The 24,151-nt window shown below is 60.2% G+C and overlaps 4 protein-coding genes and 1 long non-coding RNA gene across 9 annotated transcripts in view; 3 read left to right on the top strand and 2 right to left on the bottom strand.

Annotated features, from left to right (window-relative positions):
- COLEC11 (collectin subfamily member 11) overlaps window positions 1-1,797 on the bottom strand; it is a 7,455-nt gene extending 5,658 nt beyond the window's left edge. Inside the window, exon 1 of the mRNA XM_045578841.1 lies at window positions 1,729-1,797. The gene's annotated coding sequence lies outside the window, so the exon portion shown is untranslated. The remainder of the gene's footprint in view (window positions 1-1,728) is intronic.
- LOC123652022 overlaps window positions 1-17,408 on the top strand; it is a 21,943-nt gene extending 4,535 nt beyond the window's left edge. The window contains exons 2-3 of the long non-coding RNA XR_006741047.1: window positions 3,839-3,845; window positions 16,202-17,408. This is a non-coding gene — a long non-coding RNA (uncharacterized LOC123652022). The remainder of the gene's footprint in view (window positions 1-3,838; window positions 3,846-16,201) is intronic.
- Window positions 4,400-9,790, bottom strand: RPS7 (ribosomal protein S7). Its single transcript, XM_036430300.2, has 7 exons — window positions 9,717-9,790; window positions 9,435-9,517; window positions 9,260-9,331; window positions 7,719-7,862; window positions 7,178-7,242; window positions 4,709-4,859; window positions 4,400-4,479 (listed from the first exon to the last, which is right to left on the bottom strand). The coding sequence occupies exons 2-7, from the start codon at window positions 9,507-9,509 to the stop codon at window positions 4,402-4,404; spliced, it is 585 nt and encodes a 194-aa protein (XP_036286193.1). The 5' UTR covers window positions 9,510-9,517; window positions 9,717-9,790; the 3' UTR covers window positions 4,400-4,401.
- Window positions 11,695-20,797, top strand: RNASEH1 (ribonuclease H1). 5 transcript variants are annotated; one of them, XM_036430293.2, is made up of 10 exons: window positions 11,700-11,914; window positions 12,107-12,219; window positions 13,134-13,298; window positions 13,724-13,823; window positions 13,986-14,040; window positions 14,341-14,425; window positions 14,840-14,964; window positions 15,496-15,651; window positions 19,216-19,226; window positions 20,785-20,797. In XM_036430293.2, the coding sequence occupies exons 1-8, from the start codon at window positions 11,793-11,795 to the stop codon at window positions 15,580-15,582; spliced, it is 852 nt and encodes a 283-aa protein (XP_036286186.1). In that variant the 5' UTR covers window positions 11,700-11,792; the 3' UTR covers window positions 15,583-15,651; window positions 19,216-19,226; window positions 20,785-20,797. The 5 variants fall into 5 exon arrangements, with proteins under 5 accessions (XP_045434795.1, XP_036286187.1, XP_036286188.1 ...); XM_036430294.2 differs by lacking the exons at window positions 19,216-19,226; window positions 20,785-20,797 and having other exon boundaries at window positions 11,697-11,914; window positions 14,345-14,425; window positions 14,820-14,964; XM_036430295.2 differs by lacking the exons at window positions 19,216-19,226; window positions 20,785-20,797 and having other exon boundaries at window positions 11,697-11,914; window positions 14,820-14,964; window positions 15,496-15,633.
- Window positions 20,395-24,064, top strand: ADI1 (acireductone dioxygenase 1). Its single transcript, XM_036430301.2, has 4 exons — window positions 20,395-20,561; window positions 22,593-22,712; window positions 23,241-23,420; window positions 23,495-24,064. Exons 1-4 carry the CDS (start codon window positions 20,442-20,444, stop codon window positions 23,612-23,614), a joined length of 540 nt encoding a protein of 179 aa, XP_036286194.1. The 5' UTR covers window positions 20,395-20,441; the 3' UTR covers window positions 23,615-24,064.
- Window positions 24,065-24,151: the final 87 nt, after the last annotated feature.

The following is a 24,151-nucleotide window of genomic DNA, read 5'->3' as shown; positions in this document are numbered from 1 at the left end:
CTTGGTTCACGGGACGACATTCAACCTCTGAGCCACGTGAGCCAGGCTCTCTCTGGTTCTTTACAGCGGACACTTCACACGCACACGCGCACACACACACACACACACATGCGCACACAGGCCTGTTTGTGGTCCATGAAGCCCTGAGGCCCACGCCCGGCCTCACGCCAGCTCTGTGGCCCGTCCCCTCAGGCAGGCCTCTCCTCAGGGCCACGTGTGCGCACAGGAGGCTGTGTGGCTGCCCTCGGTTTGCGTTTCCTGAGCCAGCAGTCACGTGTGGGTCCCCGGGGCTGGCCCCTCCGCCCCCACGCCCCGGGCTGCCCACCGTGTAGCTCGGGCAGCCCAGGCTCCTGACGACGGGGAGGCAGGGAAGGGAGGGACAGGACACTCGGGAGCGCCTGCCGACCCTCCTCACTGCACAAGGTTCTCGGACCCAGCTGCCACACTGCATCCGCAGCCACCCCAGGCCTCCCCGATCCTGGTCAGCCCCAGGTCCTGCCTGCAGAGACGGGGGCGTGCACACCTGAGATCCCCACCGCACCCTCAGCCTCAGCCTCAGCCTCAGCCTCAGCCTCACCCTCACCCTCACCCCCACCCTCACCCCCACCCTCACCCGCACCCGCACCCTCACCTGCACCCGCACCCTCACCTGCACCGTCACCCTCACCCCCACCCTCCTGGCTCCTGCCGCTGGGAAGAGGAATTTCCTTCTATAAACGGAGAAGCCGCAGCCCCCAGGCCCCTGTGAGAACCTCCGTATCCTGGGCCCAGGAGGCCGGCCCTCCGTCAGCATCAGCGAAGGAGGCGGCTCCAGAGGGAGATGCCACTGGAATTCCCGGCCGGAGCACAGGGCAGTGACGTCCGCAGTGACCACAGAGCTTCATGCCCCTAACATCCCGCTGTCCCCGAGCACACCCCACACGGCCCCACGGCCACTCCCACCCCGCGGAGGACACACCGGGGACCAGCCCAGGGAGCACAGGCCCCCGCAGCCCTGACCCACCACCCTCCGACCCTGCCGCCTCCCGGCCCCGCCCACGGACCAGGACAGGCTGCACCCAATGGCACATTTTTCTGATCTTTTACCAAAACCCCAGGCGGGCGGCCGTCCCATTGTTTGTTAGGCATATGCACATCCTGCCTGCTCTCCTCTTGTGACAGAAACTCTTCAAAACTGTCATGAATGGAAGAGCTGGGACGTCCGGCTCTGCCCTGCCTGTGGCCAGAGCCTCCCACCGCACGGGGGGTGAGGCGGCCACATCACGTGTCCATCCGAGCCGCTGACCCTCCGGCTCCTCGCCAGCAGCACACCAGCATCAGGCCACAAGGACCCCCCACTTCCCTCTCACCCCGTTTGGGAGACCAGAGGGCCGCTCTGGGTGAGGTGACCTGCTGGCCCACACGTCCAGGGCCCCGTAACTGAGCCAGTGCAGGGGACTGGGCGTCCACGTGCTCGGCCCCCCGGCCGGCAGGGGTCCAGCCCGAGCCTGTGCTGGCGGCAGAGACAGTCCTTCAGGCGGACGGTCCCCTCACCCTGCACCCAGGCCGTCAGGACCTCCACCGACCGGGTGAGCACCGCGGCCGCGCCTTTGCCTGGAGCTCGGCGCTGCCCGCGGCCCTCCACCGGCTCCTTCCCTGCTGCCCAGACCGGCCTTCCTAGGCAGCCTCTCCCCACGCTCACCCTCCGCCCTGCTCCCCCGGTGGCAATCCCGGCAGGGCCTCCCCTACCTGAGGCAGGCGAGGCAGAGGCGTCCTGACTGCCGGGGACCCGCCGGGACACTGAGCGGTGCAGCCCCACCGGAGGGGAGCGGCTGGGGCCGTCCCACCGCCCAGCAAACCAGGCCGGGCCCCGTTATCTGCGGCAGCTTCCTGTTTGAAACATCCCTGACCTGCCGGGCAGAGCGGAGTGTGGGAACGCAGCCGGAGTCAGGCTCCGAGGCTCCGGGCGGCTGGCTAACTCCCACCCGCCCCTCCGCCCCAACACCGGCATCTGCTGCTCCTCCCGTTCTTTTCTTTCTTCTTCTTTTTTGAAAATGTATTTTTATTGATTTTTTACAGAGAGGAAGGGAGAGGGATAGAGAGCTAGAAACATCGATGAGGGAGAAACATGGATCAGCTGCCTCCTGCACACCCCCAACTGGGGACGTGCCCTCAACCAAGCTCCATGCCCTTGACCGGAATCGAACCTGGGACCTTTCAGTCTGCAGGCAGACGCTGTATCCACTGAGCCAAACTGGTTTCGGCTCCTTTTTTCTTCTTGTGGGAGAAATAAGTATGAGTGCCCAGCATTAAGTCATGAACCGGGTCAGGGCACAGGCCAGGGCTGTGGGCTGGATCCCCGGTGGGGGCAGTGCAGGAGGCAGCTGATCCAGGACTCCCTCATCACGGACGTTTCCTCCGGTCCACGTGGGCTTCACAGCAAACCTGGGGCTGTCAGACCCCTCCTCCCGCGGTGGCCCCTCCCTCTCTGTGCTTCCACGGAAAGGCAGCCCACGCTCCGGCCCAGCTCCGGCTGGGGCTCCCCTACACACCAGGCGAGCTTCTTTAAGAAAGAGGCGTAGGAGATGACCGGCGAGCTGGCTTCAGAGCTGTTTATGCGATGGAAGGGGAGCCGTAACAGACCACAGCTGTGCGTCTGGGCCCCACGCGCCTCACAGAACGGGAGAATGGCTCTTCATCCACCCGCCGACAGCATCGCCCACGGGGCAGCTCAGACCCAGGCACCACAGGCCGCCGTGCGGGGGGACTCAGGGCCCACCACCCGGGGAGCCGGAAAGGCAGAGGGCTTCAGAGTCCACCAAACGCTTAAGGAAAATTAACACCAACTCCGCCTCCTGCACCCAGGAGAGCAGTTCCCATCCACCCCAGGAGGCTGGTGTTACCCAAAGCCATGGGAAGAGAGCAAAACCAGCCCCAGCCAATACCCACAGGACAGACGCCAGCACCTTAAAGATCTTTATTGATGGGAGTCTTACCTGGCCCTTTCCCGGCTAACCGCCCCGCCCACCGTGCCCCGCCCCGCCCCGCCCCCAACCTATAGTCTGGTCCATGGCTGGTCCCCCCACCCACCCTCCCACCGAGGTTCCAGTCTGCAGATGCAAAATTCTTCAAGAATATTTTTCTTTAAAAAAAAAAAAAAGCCATAACCAGTTTGGCTCAGTGGATAGTGTTGGCCTGTAGATTGAAGGGTCCAAGGATTGATTCACGTCAAGGGCATGTACCTGGGTTGGGGGCTGATCCCCCATGGGGGGTGTGCAGGAGGCAGCTGATTGGTTTCTCTCATGGTGTTTCTAGCTATTTCTTTCCCTTCCTCTCTGTAAAAATAAAAATATATTTTTCTTGATTCAGAGAGGGAGATAGAAATATCGAGAGAATCGATTAGCTGCCTCCTACTGGGGATGTACCTGACTGGGAATCCATGACCACCTGGCTGCTAGGTAGACGGGGCTGTTTCCAGTCAGGAGTTTTAGCTGAGGGTTCACTGCACCTCAGCAATGAGCAGCTGCTCCTAGGCCCGTTTTCCTCTCCTCCCGTGACCTCTGACCCTCCGGGGCCACTTCCAGACTGAGAATCCGAGTCTTGAGGTCACTATTTACATTCCTCGGGGATAAGGGGAGCTGTGGACAGCAGGCCAGCCTGGGTGGAATGTCACTGGAGGCCAGGCCTGCAGCCCTCCCCTGGGACACTGCCTCTCAGGACACCCCGCACTCCCCTCCCAGGACCAGGCTTCACGCCTCCAGGAGCGCAGAGCAACATGAACCCCACCCCACCCCCAGCCTCAGAGCACTGCTCAGCTGGCCAGTCCCCAGGCGGCCTGTGCGTCATGCCAGGCACAGAGGACGGCAGTGAGAGCTGACACGAGGCTTTGCTTCACCTCCAACCGCCCCGAAGGCCTGGGCTGTGGAAGGAAGGGATCGGTCAGCTCACTGGCCCACTCACACCTGACCTCCCTAAGACCACGGAGACCCAGCGTGAGGCTCCACGTGGGCAGGCCCGGCTCTGGGGGAGGGAGAGCTCAATGAGTCTGGCTCAGTTCTCTGATAAATGGGCTGGAGGGCTGGCCAAGACCCCGAAACGTGCCTAATGCTACTGAGCTGTACGTGCAAAAACGCCCACGATGGTGAAGCTTGTGTGTTTAACCACAGAAGAAAACGAGCGAGCACATGTTCTCTTCAGACGGCGGGTGGAAGCCCGCCTCGGGACTGAGCGTGTCGGCACTGCTGGGACGTCCACACCTGGCTGTGCCCTCCGGCTGGGCCACAGGCGGTGCTGGTCTGGGGCTCCTACCCCGAACCCCTCACATCCCTGAAAGCCCGGCCCGAGGAGGGAGCTTGACACCTCTCTGAAATTTGAAAGAGGCCTCAACAGAATACCGAGAATATTTTATTTAGTCATTTTCCTTTACAACTGGAACTCTGGGAATTCAAAATTAACGTCCTTGCCTGTGAGCTTCTTATAGACACCAGAGAAAGTTTCAACCTACAAGAAAAAACAAAACAAAAAACTCGTCAAAAATAACAGAACTGTTCTACCTCCCCTCCTGCCCCCACACACCACCTCACTGAGCCACACCCTGGAATCTACTCCCTCTTTCCCCATAACCCACAACACGCCCACTGGCACACAGCCGCCACGGGCAGTGCCACCTGTCCATCCTGTTGGTGCCACGAGGGCCTCCCGCTGCCCCCCAGGCCCCCAGGCCCCCCACCTTGTGCTCGACGTTGTTCTGCTGCGCCTTGTCCAGGTGCACCTTGATGAGCCGGCTGCCGTCCAGCTTCACGCGGATGCGCTTGCCCACGATCTCGCTGGGGAAGACCAGGTCCTCCAGGATGGCGTCGTGCACGGCGGTCAGCGTGCGGCTTCAAGAACAGGGCAGAGTGAGCACCGGGAGGGGCCGGCCCAGTGCGGGGCCAAGGGCACCTCTGCAAGTCACAGCCCAGGGCAAGTGCCAGGCCCCCAACCACATGGGCCCGTTTCCAAGCCGCTCCTTACAGCAGCTCTAACCCAACCGGGAGAGCAGCCCCCTGGTTGTCGGAGGTCAGTGTGGACACTCCCGGTAAGCGGTCACCCACCGGGTGCCGATCTCCAGGGAAGGGCCAGGGCCTTCACACCACCGCAGGCTTACGTGCACTTTGTGCGCCCCCTCGGCTACCGCGATCACGTGATCACGCTTCCCCACCAAAGGTCCTCCAGGAGCTCCCGCTGCCTCTCACCACCCTAACCCTCCTCCTCAGCCATCACTGAGGCAACATCCACCCCAGAGGCTTCCATCAGCAGCTCTAGGACAGCGGCTGCTGACAACAGGTCATGACTCCCACCCTTCGAGGCAGCATGGGGGTAAGGGGTGGGGCAGGACAGCCTACAGTCCTCCAACTTACAGAGCACCTGTGCTCTGGGGTTTGTCTAGGGACCTGTCCCCGGGTCAGCACAGTGGACACCAACCCAGTCCCCGTCTGAGGTCCCACACAGGAAGGGCAGGCGTGTGGTGGCTCCCCAGGGACTCACTGTGACACCCAAGCCCTCCATCACCTTGAGGACAGACTATTGGCTTCACTGACCACCGCTGCCCTTACAAGCACCTCCTTCTGCCAGGGCTGGGGAGGCTCATACGTGGACCTCCGCTCACGGTCCCCTTTCAGAGGAGCTAGAAGCAAACCCTGGCCAGCAGCTCCGTCGGCTAGAGCAGCGCCTCATACACCAAGGTGGCAGGGGTCCCAACACGGTCAGGGCACATGCAAACCAACCCCTGAAGGCACGAATACTCGGAACAAATCAGCATCTCTCTAAAAGCAACAAGCAAGCATCTTGCAGACTCCATCGCTAGCTAATTTCTCTTCAAAGGGTGGCCACAGCAATGCAGCTTCGGTAACCACCAACCGGAGCCTGAGCTGCTGGTCAGCAGGGAATTAGCTGAGACTTTGCTAGGTTAAAAGCCAAACATGTAAACCTCCGCACTGAATCTGAGAGAGACACTGAAGGCAGAGCGCACATAGGAAGGCAGGAGCTGATCTGTCAGCAGCGAAAGGCCGTGGGGCCGCAGGCATGGGGGGAGAGGGCGCCGGTCTGGAGCCAGGTCCTCAGCTGAGCACAGAGCACTGGGTCTGTTCTGTCCTCAGAGCTGAGATCACAAACTGCTTAGGGGCCACGACTAACAAACTAAATGCTCTGGATTATCTCTTGTAAACTAGCTAGGACACTCCTGAATTCTTTTCCTTTGAGAGTGTACTTCTGAAAGCTGGGCCGGTGAGCTGAGGAAGGTTCAGAAGCCCAGAATGGGCTGCTTTGGCTCAGAAACGTCAGAGAAAGGGGCCTTGGAAACAGACAGGATCGGGGGTGAGCCCGGGACAAGCTGCTGCTGCCCACCACTCCCCTGGTTCCGAGTCTCAGGAGGACCCTTAGGAAGGCACACCTGAGGGAAGGCCGGAGGTTCCCAGGAGGGAGAGCATGCTATTCCTGAATTCCGACACCAAAGCCGCCCAAGGACAAGCTCAAAGGGCTGAACCCTATAATTCAAGGCCCGGAAAAAACTCCCTGGCCCCCCCTCCCCCATGACAGCCGGGATGGGCCAGCTCTCCAGGCCGTGCCAGTCTCACCACCTTTACTTTTTATTATTTTCCCAGGCTTTTTAAACTTATTTTAACAACTAAAAAACCTTTTCTCCTCATCCTGTGAGCACTTAACAAAGGCCCGTCTGGCAGAGCAAGACACCAGAACCAGAACGTTTTCCTTAACCTGTTGGGAGGGCAGGGCTGCGGGCCAACCCTCAAGCCCTTGAAACCAGAGACCCGATCCAGCCGACACTGAGGCCACAGAGAACCAGCCCATCAGGCTGGGTATCCGCACCGGCGGCTGCAGGCGCAATAGGTTCAACATGTGCCTTCACTCACAGCCAAGGCCACAGCCTGGCCACCCCTCCTGGTGTGCCCGAACTAAGGGTCCTTCAGTTCCCTCCTTTGCCCAGAGCCAAGGACACCATCTCCATCCTGTGACAGCCATGATCACGGTCCCAGCCACGCAGCACCTGTCACTCCTCCAAACCGTAAACATTAACTCCTGTTACCGAGGAAGCCGTCCTCAATCACAGCCAGTTCCCTAAACCACCACCACGTGACCTCAGAAGCCACCACAGCTCTTCCTGCAACAGCCCCACAAGGCGGCGAGGCCGACGGAGACTCACCTCCGGGGCCGCTTCTGCTTGTTCTTGGTCCGGCTTTTTCGAGTTGGCTTCGGCAGAATCCGTCTCTGCAAGGCAAACATGGTCACGTAGCACCAACACAGGCCGTAAGGTGTCAGAAAACTATCAACTGCTTTAAAGACAGACTCACAACAGAACCCAAACCCTTCGAAAGCCCAGCCAGACCAGCCAGCCAGACCGCGCGTTCCTGGGAAACCCTCCCCCCTCCTCCAGAGGGCGCTCAGCACCCCAGCCTCCCTGCCTACCCCACACAGCAAGCTTCAGGCAGGTGATTCTCTGGCAGGAAAACCCTGGCTCAGGTGCCTTAGTTTGAGCACCTCGTTAAGCAGCTCTGTTTACGCCATTTGCTCACTAACAGCAAAGGTGCACTTTACCCTTTAACCTGCCACAAGCACACCTTCCCCAGCTCTCCACCATCTAACCTCGTTCCTCCATGTCCACTGCAGGGCTACTTTACCACGCCCAGTGCCCACACGCACGATCCTACGGAGCTCAGTGAGAACGCCCTCCGCAGGACATGCACCTGAGCGATGAAGACGACGTGCTTGCCGCTGAACTTTTTCTCCAGCTCTCGCACCAGCCGGACCTGGATCTTCTGGAAAGACTTGAGCTGAGGGACGGGGACGAAGATGATGATAGCTTTCCGGCCGCCGCCGACTTCGATTTCCTGAGAGACAGATCGGGAAATGGTGGGTTAAAAAACCAGCACACCTGCACCACGGACTACTAGGCTGCTGAAGGAACTCTTAGAATTCACAACAGCAGGGATGGACAGAGAGCATTATGCTAATCGAAATAATCCAGTTGGAAAAAGGTAAGTATCACATGATCTCACTCATTTGTGGAATACAGTGAACAACAAGAACAAAATAGATTGACCCAGAGACTTAGAAGCATCCAACAGACTGTCTATAACCTCAGACTAGGGGTGTCGAACTCAATCAGAGAAGGGGCCAAAATCTAAAATCCAGCCTAAATCGCGGGCCGAATGGTTTACTGAACAGTCATAAACTGTCATTGTGATGGAAACGCAGCGGAGTGCAGTGATGACAGCGAGGTGTGGGCCACATTGCAAGGCCTGGCGGGACGGATTTGGCCCGCGGGCCTTGTGTTTGACACATGTGCCTCAGACGGAAAGCAGGGATGCGTATGTGTGTATGTGTGGTGGCGGGGGACGGACGGTAAAAGATCAACCCAAGGGCTTGTGCATGCACAGGAGCTGACCAGAGGACAGAGGGGGGGGGGGGTCTATAGGGGAAAGAGGAGACATATGTAATATTTTAAACAACAAAGAATTTAAATTAAAAAAAAAAAAAGGCAGACACTTTAGAAAAAGACAAATCGAAAAGACAAGGAAGCACAGATCAGAGGGCCTCAGAGGGAAGGCAGGGGAGGGTGGGGATAAGGGGGAAGAGATCAACCAAAGGACTTGTGTGCATGCAGATGAGCCTAACCAGTGGTCACGGACAACAGGGGGGTGGGGGCATGCGTGGGGATGGGTGTGGGATGGGAATGGGGGGGTGAGCACAAATGTGATACTCTAGTCAATAAAGAAATAAAAAAGAAAAAGACAAATCCACAGCACTTTAAGTCGAGGGCTTCCACGGTGCACACAGACCGGGGCCCTGACGTAGCAGCCCGTCCCACGGCCACGCCCTCCACTGTCACTTTCTGCCTCGCACGTGGCGGGCCGGTCTGTGAGCGCACGCACACGTCACAGCCCACCGCGGGCGATTCCGTTTAAGTTGCTTCCAACAGAAACGGGCTGCCTGCGCTCTGCAAACCCGACACCATGCAAGCACCGCGGCTTCTGGGCGCAAGACACGCGTCCCGAAACCGCCGGGTCCCCCGCGCGCGGAGCAGGGGCTGAACCTGGAGCGCCGCGAACCGCCAGCTCCCTCCCCGCCAGGGACCAGCCGAGCCCAGGTGCCGCTCCTGCAACGGGTCCTCGCTGCGGGGACCCGAAGGGGCGAGGCAGGCCGCCGCCGCCCGCCGCCCTGAGGGCAGCCCTCCCGGGTCCCCGGCAGCTCGGACCAACACCGCAAAGCGCTGGCCGTGACTTACCTTGGCCGCGGTGATGTTCAGCTCCCGCAGCTGGGCCTTGAGGTCAGAGTTCATCTCCAGTTCCAGCAGAGCCTAGAGGGGGCGGGGGCGACCTCAGCGACCGAGCGGCCGCTCCCGGGACCCAGTGCCCGCCGCCCCCGGGACCCCCGCGCCCGCCGCCCGCCCCACGTCTCACCTGGGAGATGCCGGACTCGAACTCGTCGGGCTTCTCGCCATTGGGCTTCACAATCTTGGCGCTGGAACTGAACATGGCTCCCCCTGGAAAGAGAGCGCGCCCGAAGCTGAGCGGGCCCCCGCGCCCCCGCCCGCCCCGCGCGCGCCATCGGGGGCCGCACGCCGCGTCATCCGCCGCATCCCCACCCGGCGAGCGGGGCCCGCCGCTCCAGAGCTGCCGCCAGAGCCCGTCGCCCTCCACATTGCCCGAAAAGTTCGCTCGGACAGGAGGCCCCACACTTACTTGGGTGAACGCCGGCTTGAGAAGAGGCCTGAATCTCGCGAGAGCTCGTCAAATCTCGGCGGCGGGAAGGAAGAGGCGGAGCTAAAAACCGGAAGAACCACTGAGACAGGGTAGGAGCCTAGAGAGTCCTGGAGAAAGGCTCCGGAGGTCCAGTAACACTTTTCCGCCCGGGAGCATCAGTTTCGGTGCGGTTCCGGGGAGTTTCTCTGCGGGATCTTGGAGGCTCACAGCCGGGGTCTGGGCGGGAGACCTGGCCCGAGGGAAGTACCCGAAGATAGAACGTTATTAAATCGTCCTGATAAGCCAAGGTTGAGGGTTCCATCCCCGGTCAGGGTTCATACAATAATCAACCAATGAATGCATAAATAGAGCAACAAATCGATGTTTCTTTCTCTCAAAATCAATCAATCAATCAAAAGAATTCTAAGCTGGGAATGTATAATGGCAGCATCTGTGAGGCAGGAAGCCTGGGGTGCAGGGTGAGGGGAAACGGGGAGAGAGCCTGGACTTCAAAGTCACTCTTTCCCCCCAGTTCCTAATATCATAATAAAGTGACCGGCAGAGTTAATGAGGAGTCCTTGCATGTACAATGAATTTGTGGGCCTGTCTGTTCAATCGGGAATTAACGGGTTGAAGGTCTTCTCTCCCCTCCACTGAGAGCTGTCAGGATTTTACAGCCCTCATCTGCCTGCCCGTGTAAGAGGCATGCGAGTGAAACCAAGGTGCAAGCGGCAATGAATGTGGAAAACACAGGCATTGGAGCAAGGTCACTGGCTTCTGGAAGTTCCCAGGTCACCCACCCTTCCTATATAACAGTCCAATCTTGAGGCATCAGTAACCTATCAGGTGGACAGAAGGTAATCGCTCAGATATTGACATTTACAATAGGTAGATAGTAACACTTGATTTTTATCATAAACCGATCATTTGCTCATCTTCAATATGCTTCATTAAAAGAAACAGCATTCTTCCATTCATATGCAAGAAATCGGTATAGATGAAAAGGATCAGTGTGGCAGGGAGGGCACGCTTGTGAGTCAGACCAGGTTCGAGGCACACAGTCCCTCTTCTCGGTCACCAGGCACAGCATCATTACTCCAGTTTTCAAAGGAGGAAAGGGACCTTGAGTAGCTCACCAAGTTTACACAGCTCGTGGGCTGTGGCTGGCACCTGGCGCTCAGGGGCAGGAGGACACTCAGAGTGGTTATTTTAACACCCTTCTCCCGCCGAGGAGTCTTCTTAGCTATACCCCTACCATGATCTGTTGTAATTAATTGTTTCAGAACCAATACTTAGCAGTTAGAAAGCACAAATGTCCATTTCAAAGACAGTATTCAAATTTAATAAAACATGTCATGTGCAAACTAAAATCTGCACTTGAATGAACGTACGTCACGGGTAGTTCTCACTGCCGGGTTCCGCTGTTTTAAGTTTTAAACACAAGTGGTCTCTGAGATAAAGGAGCACAGCCAGCCAGTTCACCCGGAGAAGCGAGTCCTAAATAGGTCTGACCCCTCGATCACGCTGAGGGGCGGGGGGCAGCGGTCAGGCAGCACCTTTGCTGGGCCCCTGCAGTAGCCCCTCTTCATTTACAGCCCACCCGGCTTCCCAGCCCCAGAGGGCGCCAGATCCCGCCCACACCTCCCAGATCCCGCCCACACCTCCCAGGTCCCGCCCACACCTCCCAGATCCCGCCCACGCCTCCCAGATCCCGCCCACACCTCCCAGATCCCGCCCACACCTCACAGGCCCCCGCCCACACAAAGCCCCGCCCACAACCACACTTAGCGCAAACCTACCGCGCTCCTCCCTAGGCTCCGCCCTTCGCGTGGCTCCGCCCACACCGCCCTGGACCCAGGCCCCGCCCACCCCGCCCCGGACCTGCCTCCTGGCCTTCCTTCCTCACTGACATCCCGGAAGTCGCCGAACCTGCGGAGCGCTTGGCGCTAGGCCCCGCCCACCGGGCCTGGCGCTCGGGTTGCGCGTCATCTCCCCGCGCCGCCGCCGCAGTTCGGTCCGCGCGATGGCGGCGGGGAGCCGGGGGCCGGGGCGCCGGCCCGGGCTCGGGAGGGAGCGATGACTCGGCTCCTGGGCGCGGTGCGCAGGGTCGCTCTGGCCGCCGTGCGCTGCCGCAGCGGCGGGCTCGGCATGTTCTACGCCGTGAGGAGGGGCCGCAAGGCCGGGGTCTTCCTGACCTGGTGAGCGCCGCCCCGGAAGTGATTGGAGACCCGGGCCTGCGGTGCTGGAGGCGGGGAGCGCGTGCGGGGAGGGGGCGGGCGCGCGGTGACCCCGGGACTGAGGCCGCCTGCCCGGCCTGCGCCCTCCCGCCCGGACCGCACCCCGGAAGGGGACGGGGACGCCGGAGCGGGCGGTGACGCGGCCTCTTCCAGGGACGAATGCAGGGCGCAGGTGGATCGGTTCCCCGCCGCCCGGTTCAAGAAGTTTGCCACCGAGGAGGAAGCCTGGGCCTTCGTCAGGAACTCGGGGAGCCCTGATTCGAAAGGTAGTCACCACGCCACCACTGTCACCTTAACCTGAGCACAACTTCCTGTCTCAGGTGCCCTCTGACCTGTGCACAGCCCCCCTCCCAGGTGCCCTCTGACCTGTGCACAGCCCCCCTCCCAGGTGCCCTCTGACCTGTGCACAGCCCCCCTCCCAGGTGCCCTCTGACCTGTGCACAGCCCCCCTCCCAGGTGCCCTCTGACCTGTGCACAGCCCCCCTCCCAGGTGTCCTCTGACCTGTGCACAGCCCCCCTCCCAGGTGCCCTCTGACCTCTGCACAGCCCCCCTCCCAGGTGCCCTCTGACCTGTGCACAGCCCCCCTCCCAGGTGCCCTCTGACCTGTGCACAGCCCCCCTCCCAGGTGCCCTCTGACCTGTGCACAGCCCCTCTCCTAGGTGCCCTCTGACCTGTGCACCCCCCTCCCAGGTGCCCTCTGACCTCTGCACAGCCCCCCTCCCAGGTGCCCTCTGACCTGTGCACAGCCCCTCTCCTAGGTGCCCTCTGACCTGTGCACAGCCCCCCTCCCAGGTGCCCTCTGACCTCTGCACAGTCCCCCTCCCAGGTGTCACACGCCTAGTTCTCTAGTTTCCACATAAAATTTTGGGCTTTGTTTTTCCTGGGGAAGGAGCCCTGAGATTTTCAAACTCCTGTGACCTAACCCTTATGTCTCTGCGGACTCCATCGAAACCAGGTTTATTTTAGCAGACGCTTTGCTCCCCTCTTCCCGTGGTCCTCGTCCAGCTTGTGGAATTTAGGACGTTTCACAGACGCAGCCCTTGTCTTCACAGGGCCATACACAGGGGCGGTTAGGTCTGGTCAGCGTCAGTGATGCGGGAGGACTCGCCGAACTTCGGGATTCTTAATCGTTGGTGTCGGATTCGTTGTTTCTGGCTTCTGAGCCGCCTCGTCTTTCAGGGCAGGAAGACAAGCTCGTCTTGCCCGAATCACAGGCGAAAGCCAGCAAGCGGTGCCGGGAGCCCCCGGCTGTGGGGGAGGAGAACGTGGAGCCGCGTGCCAAGCATGTGAAGCAGGAGGAGGAGGCAGCCCCTCCGGTGGACAAGGACACCTTCTCTTACATGGGTTTGTCTCTTCTTTACGTTTTTATTGACTTCAGAGAAGAAGAAAGAGGAGAGAGAGATAGGAACATTGATGATCAGAACCATTGATCAGCTGCCTCCTGCACACCCCGCACTGGGGTTCAAGCCCACAACCAAGGCACATGCCCTTAACCGGAATCAAACCCGGGGCCTTTCAGTCCACAGGCCAACGGTCTGTCCACTGAGCCACACCGCTTAGGGCAGATTTTTGTTTTTAATTATAATGAAACTGTGTATAAAAGCTCTTCCCCCTTTTTAATGGGGAAGTTGCAGCTGATGTTGATCACCCTCATCCTCACCTGAGGATGTTGGGCGTTGCAGGGAAAACCCCTGGGTCCGCTGCCGTGAGCCTCTAGGTGAATTTCGGTTTCTGGCGAGGACGACACTCACTGAGCTTCCATCTCGCAGGCGAATACGTCGTCGTCTACACGGACGGCTGCTGCTGCGGCAACGGGCGCCGGCGGGCGCGCGCGGGCATCGGCGTGTACTGGGGGCCCGGCCACCCTCTGTGAGTACCCGGGGGGGGGGGGGGGGGGGGGGCGGCGGCTGCAGGCTCTCCCGGGCCCGTGCTGGCTCTGTTCCTAACGGTGCTTTTGTGCGATGCTGTCGTGTGCCAAGTAAGACCCACATTAGCGTATAATCTTATTTCTCTGTGCTTTTCTGGATCCAGAAACGTGGGCATGAGACTTCCTGGGCGACAGACCAACCAGAGAGCAGAAATCCACGTAAGCTATCGACGCTTCCCACTAACCACCCAAGGGTGTCCTCCTTTAGCACGACTGAACAAACTCGTGAGCTTCGTGCTGTCTGTGTGCCAGCCACTCGACGCCAGAGGAAACGTAGTGGGGCTAGTGGGGGTTACGGAGGACAGGGCTTTCTGGGAAGTTATGAAACCTTCCACACAGTGTTTGCCGTGAGCCAGACTGTAGGCATCACAGTCCGCGGAGGAGGGGCGTTGCACCTGAGTCGCTGCGGGTCTGAGGTGGGAGTGGGCAGGCTCTGCAGTGACGACGACCTCTCTCCAGGCAGCCTGCAAAGCCATCGCGCAGGCCAGGGCTCAGAACATCACCAAGCTGGCTCTGTACACAGACAGCATGTTCACCATCAACGGTGAGCTGCGCGTCTCCCTTCGGGTGGTTCTAGCACTTTTGCTGGGAAACCGGTGTTTCCTTCACCTGTGGGGCACTGTATCGGGGGACCCCATGCCAGGTGAAGGAGAGGGTGCGGGTCTGGGACCGGTCTGCCGCTCCAGGTTTGCCACGGAGGGCTTCTTTTCGGGACTAGAGCCAGGGCAGGACGGCGGTAAGCCCTGCTCGGGGCGCCGCACGTGTCCGCCGCTTGTGGGGCTGAGGATGGCGGGCTGGTGGCTTCTTGGGAAACGTGTAGGGAGATGGAGCGGTGCTGAGATTGCGGTGCTTCCGGAGGACGTGACATCCCAGGCTGAGCACTGTGGGCCGAGTGCAGTTAGAATCGAGGGAGGAGGCCGTCCGTCCGCAGCTCCTAGTCTGGAGGCATGTCTTGCAGGCATCACCAGCTGGGTCCAGGGCTGGAAGGAGAACGGGTGGAGGACGAGCACCGGGAAGGCAGTGACCAACAAGGAGGACTTCATGGAGCTGGACAGGCTCGTCCAGGGCGTGGATGTGCGGTGGGTGAGTGTCCGTGTCCGGGGCGTGGACGTGCAGTGGGTGGGTGAGTGTCCGTGTCCGGGGCGTGGACGTCTAGTGGTCAGTGTCTATAAGAGATGGGTTTTGTTAAAATTACTTTCCAAACAACCGGAGCACGTTAGACGGTACCCGTGTCCCTGCCCTGCAGGAGAGCCAGGACATGGACTGGGCGCTGTGGGAAGCTCGCTATAGCGGGTAAACAGTTCACACACGAGGGGCAGCCTTCCACGGTTCAGTGCGTAGTAGTGAGTGTCGGGGCTCCCCCCGGTGCACACCCGCCCTGGTGCACACCCGCCCTGGTGCACACACCTCTGGTGCACACACCTCTGGCGCACACGTGCTTTGCCCTGTCATACTGGGAAAGAGCAGCACACAGTCAGATCCAGGCTATGGAGGGTCGGGGTGGAGTGTGTCTGTGTGGCCCTGCAGGGGAGGGGAGGGGCGGGGGGCGCCTCCTCAGCTCCCGGAGGCGGGCTGTACGGTGAGGTGCAGAAGGAAAGGGGATCCTGTCCACAGATGCACGTTCCTGGTCACTCGGGATTTGTTGGTAACGAGGCGGCCGACAGGCTGGCGCGAGAAGGAGCTAAGCAGGCGGAGGGCTGAGCGGCGTCCTCCTGGGACCTCGGCCACTTCCCGAGAGCAGTGACTCCGCAGGAGCTGGAGAGACCCTCCATGGTGAACTGGACAGTCCCGGGTTCGAGGTGGAAAACTCCCCGGAGACCCAGCGCTAGGCTTTATCGGGCGTGCTGCACTCCCGTTCATTTCCCAAGGACGTGCTAGTAAACGGTGCGCAGTGCAGAGAGTCTTCTGGAAGTTTCTCGGCGGGTGGCCTCGGTGGCGGGTGGCCGGGCCTGTGTGCAGATCGGAGGGGCAGTGAGTGTGGCGCCCTGGGCTGGGCTGCCTGACCACTCCTGAAGCTGTGCGGGGGAGTAAGGGGAGGGGACCAAACTCGCCAAGCCCGGCCATCTCCTGCAGAGAACCCCACCTGGTTCCGCTGTCCCGGTCGCTCTGGTTCGGGCTGGTTATCTGTTCTCGGTGAGGATGGACTGGCTGCCTGCTCTGGCCCAGGCCCTCCTAGGTACACGGCAGTGAGCAAATGGGGAGGAAAACCCCACCTTCAGAGCTCAAGTTCTTATGGGAGACAGTCAAGTCACATGGCAGTCCCATGGCGGCCAGTGCTAGGAGGGACTATAACGGAATAAAGAGGAATAAAAAGTGCCAGCTGTGTGTGTGTGTGTGTGTGTGTGTGTGTGTGTGTGTGAGTGTGAGTGTGTGAGAGAGAGGGAGGGGGAGGGGGAGGGAGAGCGAGAGCGAGAGCGAGAGCGAGAGCTGGGAGGGGACAGGAAGAGAACCGCATTGCCGGTGTGGCCAGGAAAGCCGGATGTTAAATGCATCTGGGCTGACAAGATACGGGCGGCAAGGGGCCCCCAGCACCTGCAGGAAAAGTGCCAAGCAGGGTAGGCACTGGGAGCCACAGGCTGTGATGGGAGCTGGGCTTCTGCACGGATAACAGCCTGCGGGGGGCAGGATGGAGGCACGGAAACCCGCTGGAGACCCTTGTGATGTCCAGGGGACAGAGGTGGGCTCCTGGCCAGGAGCAGCGTGGGCTGGTGGAGGGGTCAGTCTGCATGAAGGCCAAGGACACACACACGTGCCATAAAAATAGTGCGGCAACTTCTAAAAGCACCCAGCCGCCCTGGCCCGCTGCTCCGTGCTTAGAGCCTCAGCCCTCAAACCAAAGGGTTGTGAGTTCGATCCTCTGGCCTCGGTCTGGCTGCTACCTGAGAGAGCATGAGGGCAGGGGAAAGTGTGGCCACCAGCTCTGACTGTAGGACACGAGGACATCGGCCGGGCGTCACCTCGCGGCCGTAAGGAGAGCTGGGGGGCTGTAAGCAGACCCTGGAGAGGCCACGGTTAGGAAAGGACCGCCGGGTGCCGCACAGACGCCGGAAGCCGTTTCTGTGGAGCTGGGGTTCATTCGCAGGGAGGGAGAGAGGAAGGGAAGGAGGGACGCCTGGGGGGCGGGGGTGTCTGCCGAAGTTCCGATCCTGACCCGGGTGAGGGTACTGGCGTATCCGTAAGTCAATGAGTGATGTGTTTGTTTTGTGTCATTTTCTGTGTTTCTATGGTAAAAGATAAAAATAAACGATCATGTCAAACACTTTTTAAAAGGTGCACAGTGCTTTTATTGAGAAATGCCGAAGACATTTTAAAACTTGCACGCCTTGATCTTCAGAGCTGTAACTGCCCCGTGTGGCTCGATGGTCTGAGCTTCACCCTGTTCACTGAAAGGCCGCAGGTTCAGTTCCCAACCCGGGCACACACCCAGGTTACGGGTTCCAACTCCGGGGGCGGGGGGTGGGTGTATGGGAGGCAACCAAGTGATGTTTCTCTCTCCCTCACCCTCTCTAAAACCAATAAAACACATTTAAAGATGTTTTTAAGTTGTAACTACCCCTACATGGTGGTGAGGTGCTACGTATGTGGTCTGCCCGGTGCCCGGCCAGGCCCTGCCCCGCCCTCTCGCGGGCCCTGGCCGGGTGACAAGTGCTCCTCGCCTCACCTGGTGGGGCTTGTCGTGTCCCTACAAGTTTGCTTTTCATCGGACGGATTTGCTTTCTGAAAGGCGATCTTTTAGCGCAGCTTTCAGCATCTCACACATCCTTGCGGGGTTTCATTCCTAAGAAGGTTTGAGTCTGTTCCTGCTTCCCGCCCAGCACAGGTGTTACGCGCAGAGAAGCCTGGGAACTCCGGAGCAGCCAGACCAGCTTGTCAGGAACAGCTGAAGCTCCTTGTTTTGGAGACCCGCCTCTTGTGCCTCTGGAAATCCTGAGCAAACTTCAGCTGTTTGCAAAGATTGATACGTTCTTCCCCTCTGCCTTGGCTGAGCCCACAACCCTGGGCGTGTGCCCTGAGCGGTTGCATAGGACAGTGGTTGGCAAACTCATTCATCCACAGAGGCAAATATCAACAGTACAACCACTGACATTTCTTTTGAGAGCCAAGTTTTTAAACTTCTAACGCCACTTCTTCGAAACAGACTCACCCAGGCCGTGGTATTTTTTGGAAGAGCCACGTGTGGCTTAAGAGCTGCAGTTTTCAACCGCGGGCAGAGGACAATGCTCACCCACTGAGCCACCCCAGCAGGACGTTATTTCTCCATTCGAAATGCCTTTTCATTAGAATGACACTGCGCTGGGACCGGTGTGGCTCAGTGGATAGAGCGTCGGCCTGCGGACTGAAAGGTCCCGGGTTCGATTCCGGTCAAGGGCATGTACCTTGGTTGCGGGCACATCCCCGGTGGGGGTGTGTGCAAGAGGCAGCTGGTCGATGTTTCTCTCTCGCCGTTTCTAACTCTCTGTCCCTCTCAATTCCTCTCTGTGTAAAATCAATAAAATATATTTAAAAAAAAAATGACACTGGGATTTTTCAGACACAAAGGAATGGTTTCAGGGACGGTCAGACGGCTCTGCACAGCCTCACCAAGCCAGTCTCCTGCCGTTGACGTGCTTAGGGAGCTGGCCAGCTGTACAGGGCGGAGGGCCAGGACTGTGCTGTGCTGGATGGTCACCCGCGGCCCTCACTGCTGACCCCGAGTCAGGACACCTGCCTGACTTCACAGAAAACCCTGGTCAGAGCACCTGCCAGGGGCTGTGCAGGCGGCTGCCGGCGATGGTTCTTTCTCTAGATGTTTCTCTCTCCCTTCCTCCCAGGGGACACTGCAGGGTGTGGGCCCAGGCGCCAGCTGCTGAACCCAAGGGGTTAGAGTTCACCCCGCTCTCACCTTTGTTATCAGCTGGCACTGCAGTGGCGGGTGGCAGGAATCCGAGCTGCTCAGGCAAACAAAGACCTGTTTTCTTTTCAAAAGCTCCCGAGGCCCTGGCCGGGAGCTCAGTGGGCTAGTCATCCCCGCACGCCAAGGCTGCCAGTTCCGTCTCGGGTGAGGGCACACACACACACGGAGGAAGCAATGAATGCATAAATAAGTGGAACAACTTCTCTCTCTAAAGTCAGTAAAAATTCTGAAACGCCAGCCCCACAGGAGTCCAGGCGGCCAGCCAGAGTGCCGTCTACCCGCTGGGTCTCTGGGAGCGAGGTCCTGGGTGGCCACTGGGGAGGCAGAGCCGACCGGCTGGGGGAGAGGGCACTGCGAGGGGGGCACAGCACATGCCTCCACGAACACCTCAGGGCCAGGGGTCCCCGTGCTCTGAGTGTTTCTAACGAATAGAACTAAGACACGCCCATCTGTCCCAGCTCAGCCTGCAGGTACCACCCTCTGGCCGCACTGACTCAGGGATCGCAGCACGGGGGGGAGCCTGGTCTAAGCACAGCACTGGAGCCAACAGCCGGAGGGCTTCCTGAACCGCAGACAGGGTTAAGGGGGAGGGGGCACAGCAGCATGGACGGCGTGGCAGCTGGAAGCCACGCCGAGGCGCCTGCATAAGAAGTGATGTTCCAGACCCGTTTTATTTTTGTTTTTCCTTCCACTCTTGGGGAGCCTGCCCAGCGCCTCTTCTGGCTCATCTCCCGGGTGACACAGTGTTGGGGTGCCCTGAGCTCTGTCCACATAGCCAGGTGGCTTTCAGCCCCCACCTGTGCCTCCAGCCGCCTCTCCTGGACCTGCCCTGAGCCCCTTGGGCTCCCACGCAGGACCTCACCCGGCAGTGACCCAGCAGCCGCGCCCACAGCGGCCTCAGGACCTGGCGGCCCAATGGGAGTCCGGTGCCCTGTTCTCCCTCCTTCTCCCTCCCCTTCAACCCACTCTGTTGGTTCCGTCTCTTCGACCTTCTGAACGCTCTTTTTGTGTGTGTTTTTGTTTCGTTTTGTTCTTTTTAAAATATATTTTTATTGATTTCAGAGAGTACGGGAAGGAGAAACATCAATGATGGGCGGCCAGTGTTGCTCAGTGGTTAGCGTTGACCTATGAACCAGGTCGGGGTGTGGGCTCCATCCGCAGTGGAGGGGCGTGCAGGAGGCGCCGATCTGTGATTCTCATCAGTGTTTCTCTCTCTGAAATCAATTAAAAACAATTTTAAAAAGGAAAGACACATCAATGATGGAGCTGTGGCCTGCTGGTTCGCAGGCCGGGATGTTCTGTGATTTCGGAGGACACGTTCTAGGTAAAAGGACCGGGTCCAAGGCAGGAACCGCAGGAACCACGGGAACGGGCCTGAGCGGATTAACAAAACCGCCGTCCGATCTCAGGCCTCGGGCCCGCGGTGAGATCCGGGCGGAGGCCCCGCAGGGCACGGTTGGCTGCAGCCAACCGCAGGCCCGGGCCCGCCCCCGCCCCCGCCCCGCCGGCCTCCGCGCGCAGCCCCGCCCGCGCCCTCCGCCCTCCGCCCGCCGCCCGCCGCCCTCCGCGCTCCGCGCTCCGCGCTCCGCACTCCGCCGCCGCCCGCCGCCCGCCGCCCGCCGCCCGCCGCCCGCCGCCCGCCCGCGCTCCGCACTCCGCCGCCGCCATGGTGCAGGCCTGGTACCTGGACGCCTCCTCCGCCGACCCCCGCCGCCCGAACCGCGCCGAGCCCGCCCGCCCGGTGGGCCTGGAGCAGTTGCGCCGCCTCGGGATCCTGTACTGGAAGGTGCGGGCGGCGGGCGGCGGGCGGCGGGCGGCGGGCGGCGGGCGGCGGGCGGCGGGCGAGTCCCTTAGTCTCCCGCGCCGCCGAATTCGGGACCGCGGCCTGGACGGACCCGGCACTGCGCACGCTCAGTAGCGAGGCCGGGTGGTCGGCCGCCTGAGCGCGCTGCGCAGGCTCCGCAGCGAGGCGGGTGGTGGGCGCTGGGGGCGCTGCGCACGCTCAGCAGCAGCAGCAGCTGCCGGCGGGCCCAAGGAGAGGTCTCATGCCCCCCTGTTCCCAGCTCCGCCGGGACTGCGGTGCAGGCTGGGACGGGCTGGGGGGCACCGCGCCGGCGGGGATATGGGTCAGCGGGGAGGGGGCGTGGGCCCAGGCTGTCCCATGGCTAGGAGGCCCGAGTTCTGGAATTCAAACTGTGTCTTGTGTGTGTTTGTTGATTTTTACATGGTGTTTATCTTCCTGGGCTAAGATTTAACATGCAAAGCAGTGACAGGGTTTAAAGGCTGTGGTGGCAGAGAAATAAGTTTTGTTTTCTGATAAAGTTAAGGCAGCCACAACCTAACGCACCCTAAGGGCCGCATGACTGCGGGCCTTGCCGCCTGTGCCTTGGTGTTTAAGAGGAAGAATGAGATGCTGTCAGCCTGCAGGGGAGCGCAGGGTGAGATAAGGGTCAGTCAAACCCTCACCTCTCCCTTCTCCCCTGTGGGAGAGGCACGGCGGGTCCAGAGGCCACCCGGACTCAGTGATGCTTGCTGGGTGCTCCGAGCGCCCTGTGTGCTCATTACACGTGCTCTTACCAATGGCGCTCTTGTCAGGGGCACAGAGGCAGCATGCGTGCATGCTTGCTCGTGGGTCACGCAGCATGAAGCTAGATTGTCCTCGCGCGCACACGGCGGGCGGGTCCGCTAACTTGGGAGTTTGCTGTTCAGTTCTCACGGTACAATGTGAGTTTAATGACCGTTCAAGGCCAGCACGCCACATGCACTGCCCTTGGTCTTCGTTAGTTCAGACGAACTCGGCTGGCTCCCGAGGGGAGTGACGGTAAGCCCGGACCTTAGAGAGCACAGGGGGAGATGAAGGGCGAAGCGTTCCAGGTGGTGGAGGAAGCGGCCAGGTGCCAGGGCTGCTAGGCCAGTGGTCGGCAAACTCATTAGTCAAAGAGCCAAAAACCAATAGTACGACGATTGAAATTTCTTTGGAGAGCCAAAAACCAGCTTCTGCACATGGGCCACCAAGTTTCAATCGCACTGCACGTGCACGCCCGCATGTGGTGTTTTGTGGAAGAGCCGCACTCAAGGGGCCAAAGAGCCGCATGTGGCTCTAGAGTCGCAGTTTGCCGACCACTGTGCTAGGCGAAGCATCGAGAATTATTGAAGAACAGCAAATACCCCTCTGGTTTACAATGTAGTTTTTTTCTTTTTTAAAAGTCAGTTTCAGAGAGGGAGAGACAGAAACATCAATGATTGGCTGCCTCCTGCAAAGCCTCCCCCACCCCCACCCCCACTGAAATCGAGCCCAAAACCTGGGCCTGTGCCCTGACCGGAATCCACTCTGACCTCCTGGTTCATAGGTTGAAGCTCAGGCCCTGAGCGACAGGGGCTGGGCTGGTATTTTTTTAATAGGAGAGAGGAGAAAGGCACCTGCTGGATGGCAGAGGCCCACAGTGCGGCAGCCTGGTGCTGGGACCGTAGCTGTGGGCGGAGGCGGCAGGCACTCTGATCGGGAACAGACCGGCCATGGGCTCAGTGGGGCTTCGGAGTGGAGGCTGGCAGGGGGACGAGGGTGTAGATAGACCTGAGTTCGCGAGTGTTCCCGAAGCCCCTGGCAGTGGGACCCAGGTGTGGAGAGGAACCCAGGAAGGACTGGGAGGCAGGGATTAACGCAGCTGCGTTCTGTTCAGTCGGGGAGAGTCACTGAGGTGGGAGGTTGGTTGGGGTTGACCGGCCTGGCCGGTCTGGAGACGAGCAGAGTGCCTGCCGTGGGGGGGCCAGGGATGCTGTGCCTCCCACGTGGCCTCCTTTCCTGTCCACCCGTTAGCTGGACCCTGACAGACACGAGAGTGACCCCGAGCTGGAGAAGATCCGCAAGGAGAGACACTACTCCTGGATGGACATCGTCACCCTCAGCAGAGAGAAGCTGCCGGACTACGAGGAGAAGGCAAGGCCCTGGCTGCTTGGAGGGGACGCATTGGACTCCCTCCCCACCCGGAGCTCCTACCATTTTTATCTTCAGTTTTTAAAACTTTTAGCTTAGACTTATTTGAATTTTTTATTGATATTGGGGAAAGAGAAGAGTGGACTTTAACAAATAGAAATTAAGGTGATGATTACTTCTAACAGATTTTCATGTGGCTTCTGACCTTCCAGCGTGAGCATGTGTGCCTGTGATCATACGACTGCAGGACCGCCTAACTGCCGTGTGTGCTGGGTTAGGAGCAGGAACCAGGCTGTCTGCGAGTTGGCTCTGACATGCAGGCTGTCGGGCCAGCGACTCGCCTCTGTGCCCCATTTCCTGCCTGTCGACGGGGCGGGGGCCACAGACACCCAGGCGGGCTCTGCCTGGCGCGCGGTGCTGGCCGTGGGGAGGACTGGGAACCAGCCTAGCTCCCCGCCCGCTCGCTGAGGCCCGGTCTCCGGGGAGAGTCCCGCCCTCTCCAGCCGACACTGAGGCTTGTCGCTCCCGCAGCTCGAGATGTTCTACACGGAGCACCTGCACGGGGACGAGGAGATCCGCTACGTGCTGGACGGCAGCGGCTACTTCGACGTGCGGGACGCGGAGGACCGGTGGATCCGCATCGCCGTGGCGAAGGGAGACATGATCACCCTCCCCGCGGGGATCTACCACCGCTTCACGCTGGACGAGCAGGTGGGACGCGGCGACAGGCTGGGCCGGGCAGGCAGAGGCCCGGCGGCCGCTCTGACCGGCTGTGCTTCCCCCAGGACTACGTGAAGGCCATGCGGCTGTTCGTGGGAGAACCGGAGTGGACGGCGCACAACCGGCCGGCGGACCACTTGGAGGCTCGGGGCCAGTACCTGGCGTTCCTGGCGCAGAGCGCATAGCGGCGCCCTGGGCCAGCGCACCCCTCGCCCGGCCGCCCTGCTCGTGACAGCGGCAGGAAACTTACTGTGTCCTCCCCTCGGGGAGGGTGTCTGATCAGGAGCCGTAAGCCTGATTTTCATGTAGAAGCCAGTGTGGGCGGGCGCCACCCACTCTCCTGGAGCCCTGTGCCGTGTCCCTGCCTGGCCGTCCGACGGACCTGCTGCCAGACTCGGTGCAGACTGTGCGCAGTGACCGGGCTCTTGTCCCACACCGGAGGGGAGCTGGGCGGCCCTCATGAGGGGAGCTCATACCACTTTCTTGTTTAAAATAAATAAAGCAGCTGCCTTGTCCTGGCCAGTGCCTCATGTCCCAATACACCAAGGCTGTGGGTTCGTACAAGCCTCTGCCAATGACCTCATCAGTAAGGGGAACTGGACATGTCTCTCATCAATAAAAATAAATATGTAGCTGTCTGATTTCATGCTTGGGCTAGCAAGAAGCCGGTGAGCGGACGGCGAGTCCCTCTGGGGCAGGAAGACGGGGTGTGGTCCCACCAG

The sequence above is a fragment of the Pipistrellus kuhlii genome, unplaced genomic scaffold (genome assembly GCF_014108245.1).
Source record: "Pipistrellus kuhlii isolate mPipKuh1 unplaced genomic scaffold, mPipKuh1.p scaffold_m20_p_106, whole genome shotgun sequence".
In the NCBI taxonomy this organism is placed as follows: domain Eukaryota; kingdom Metazoa; phylum Chordata; class Mammalia; order Chiroptera; family Vespertilionidae; genus Pipistrellus; species Pipistrellus kuhlii.
This window is presented reverse-complemented; position numbering and strand designations above follow the sequence as displayed.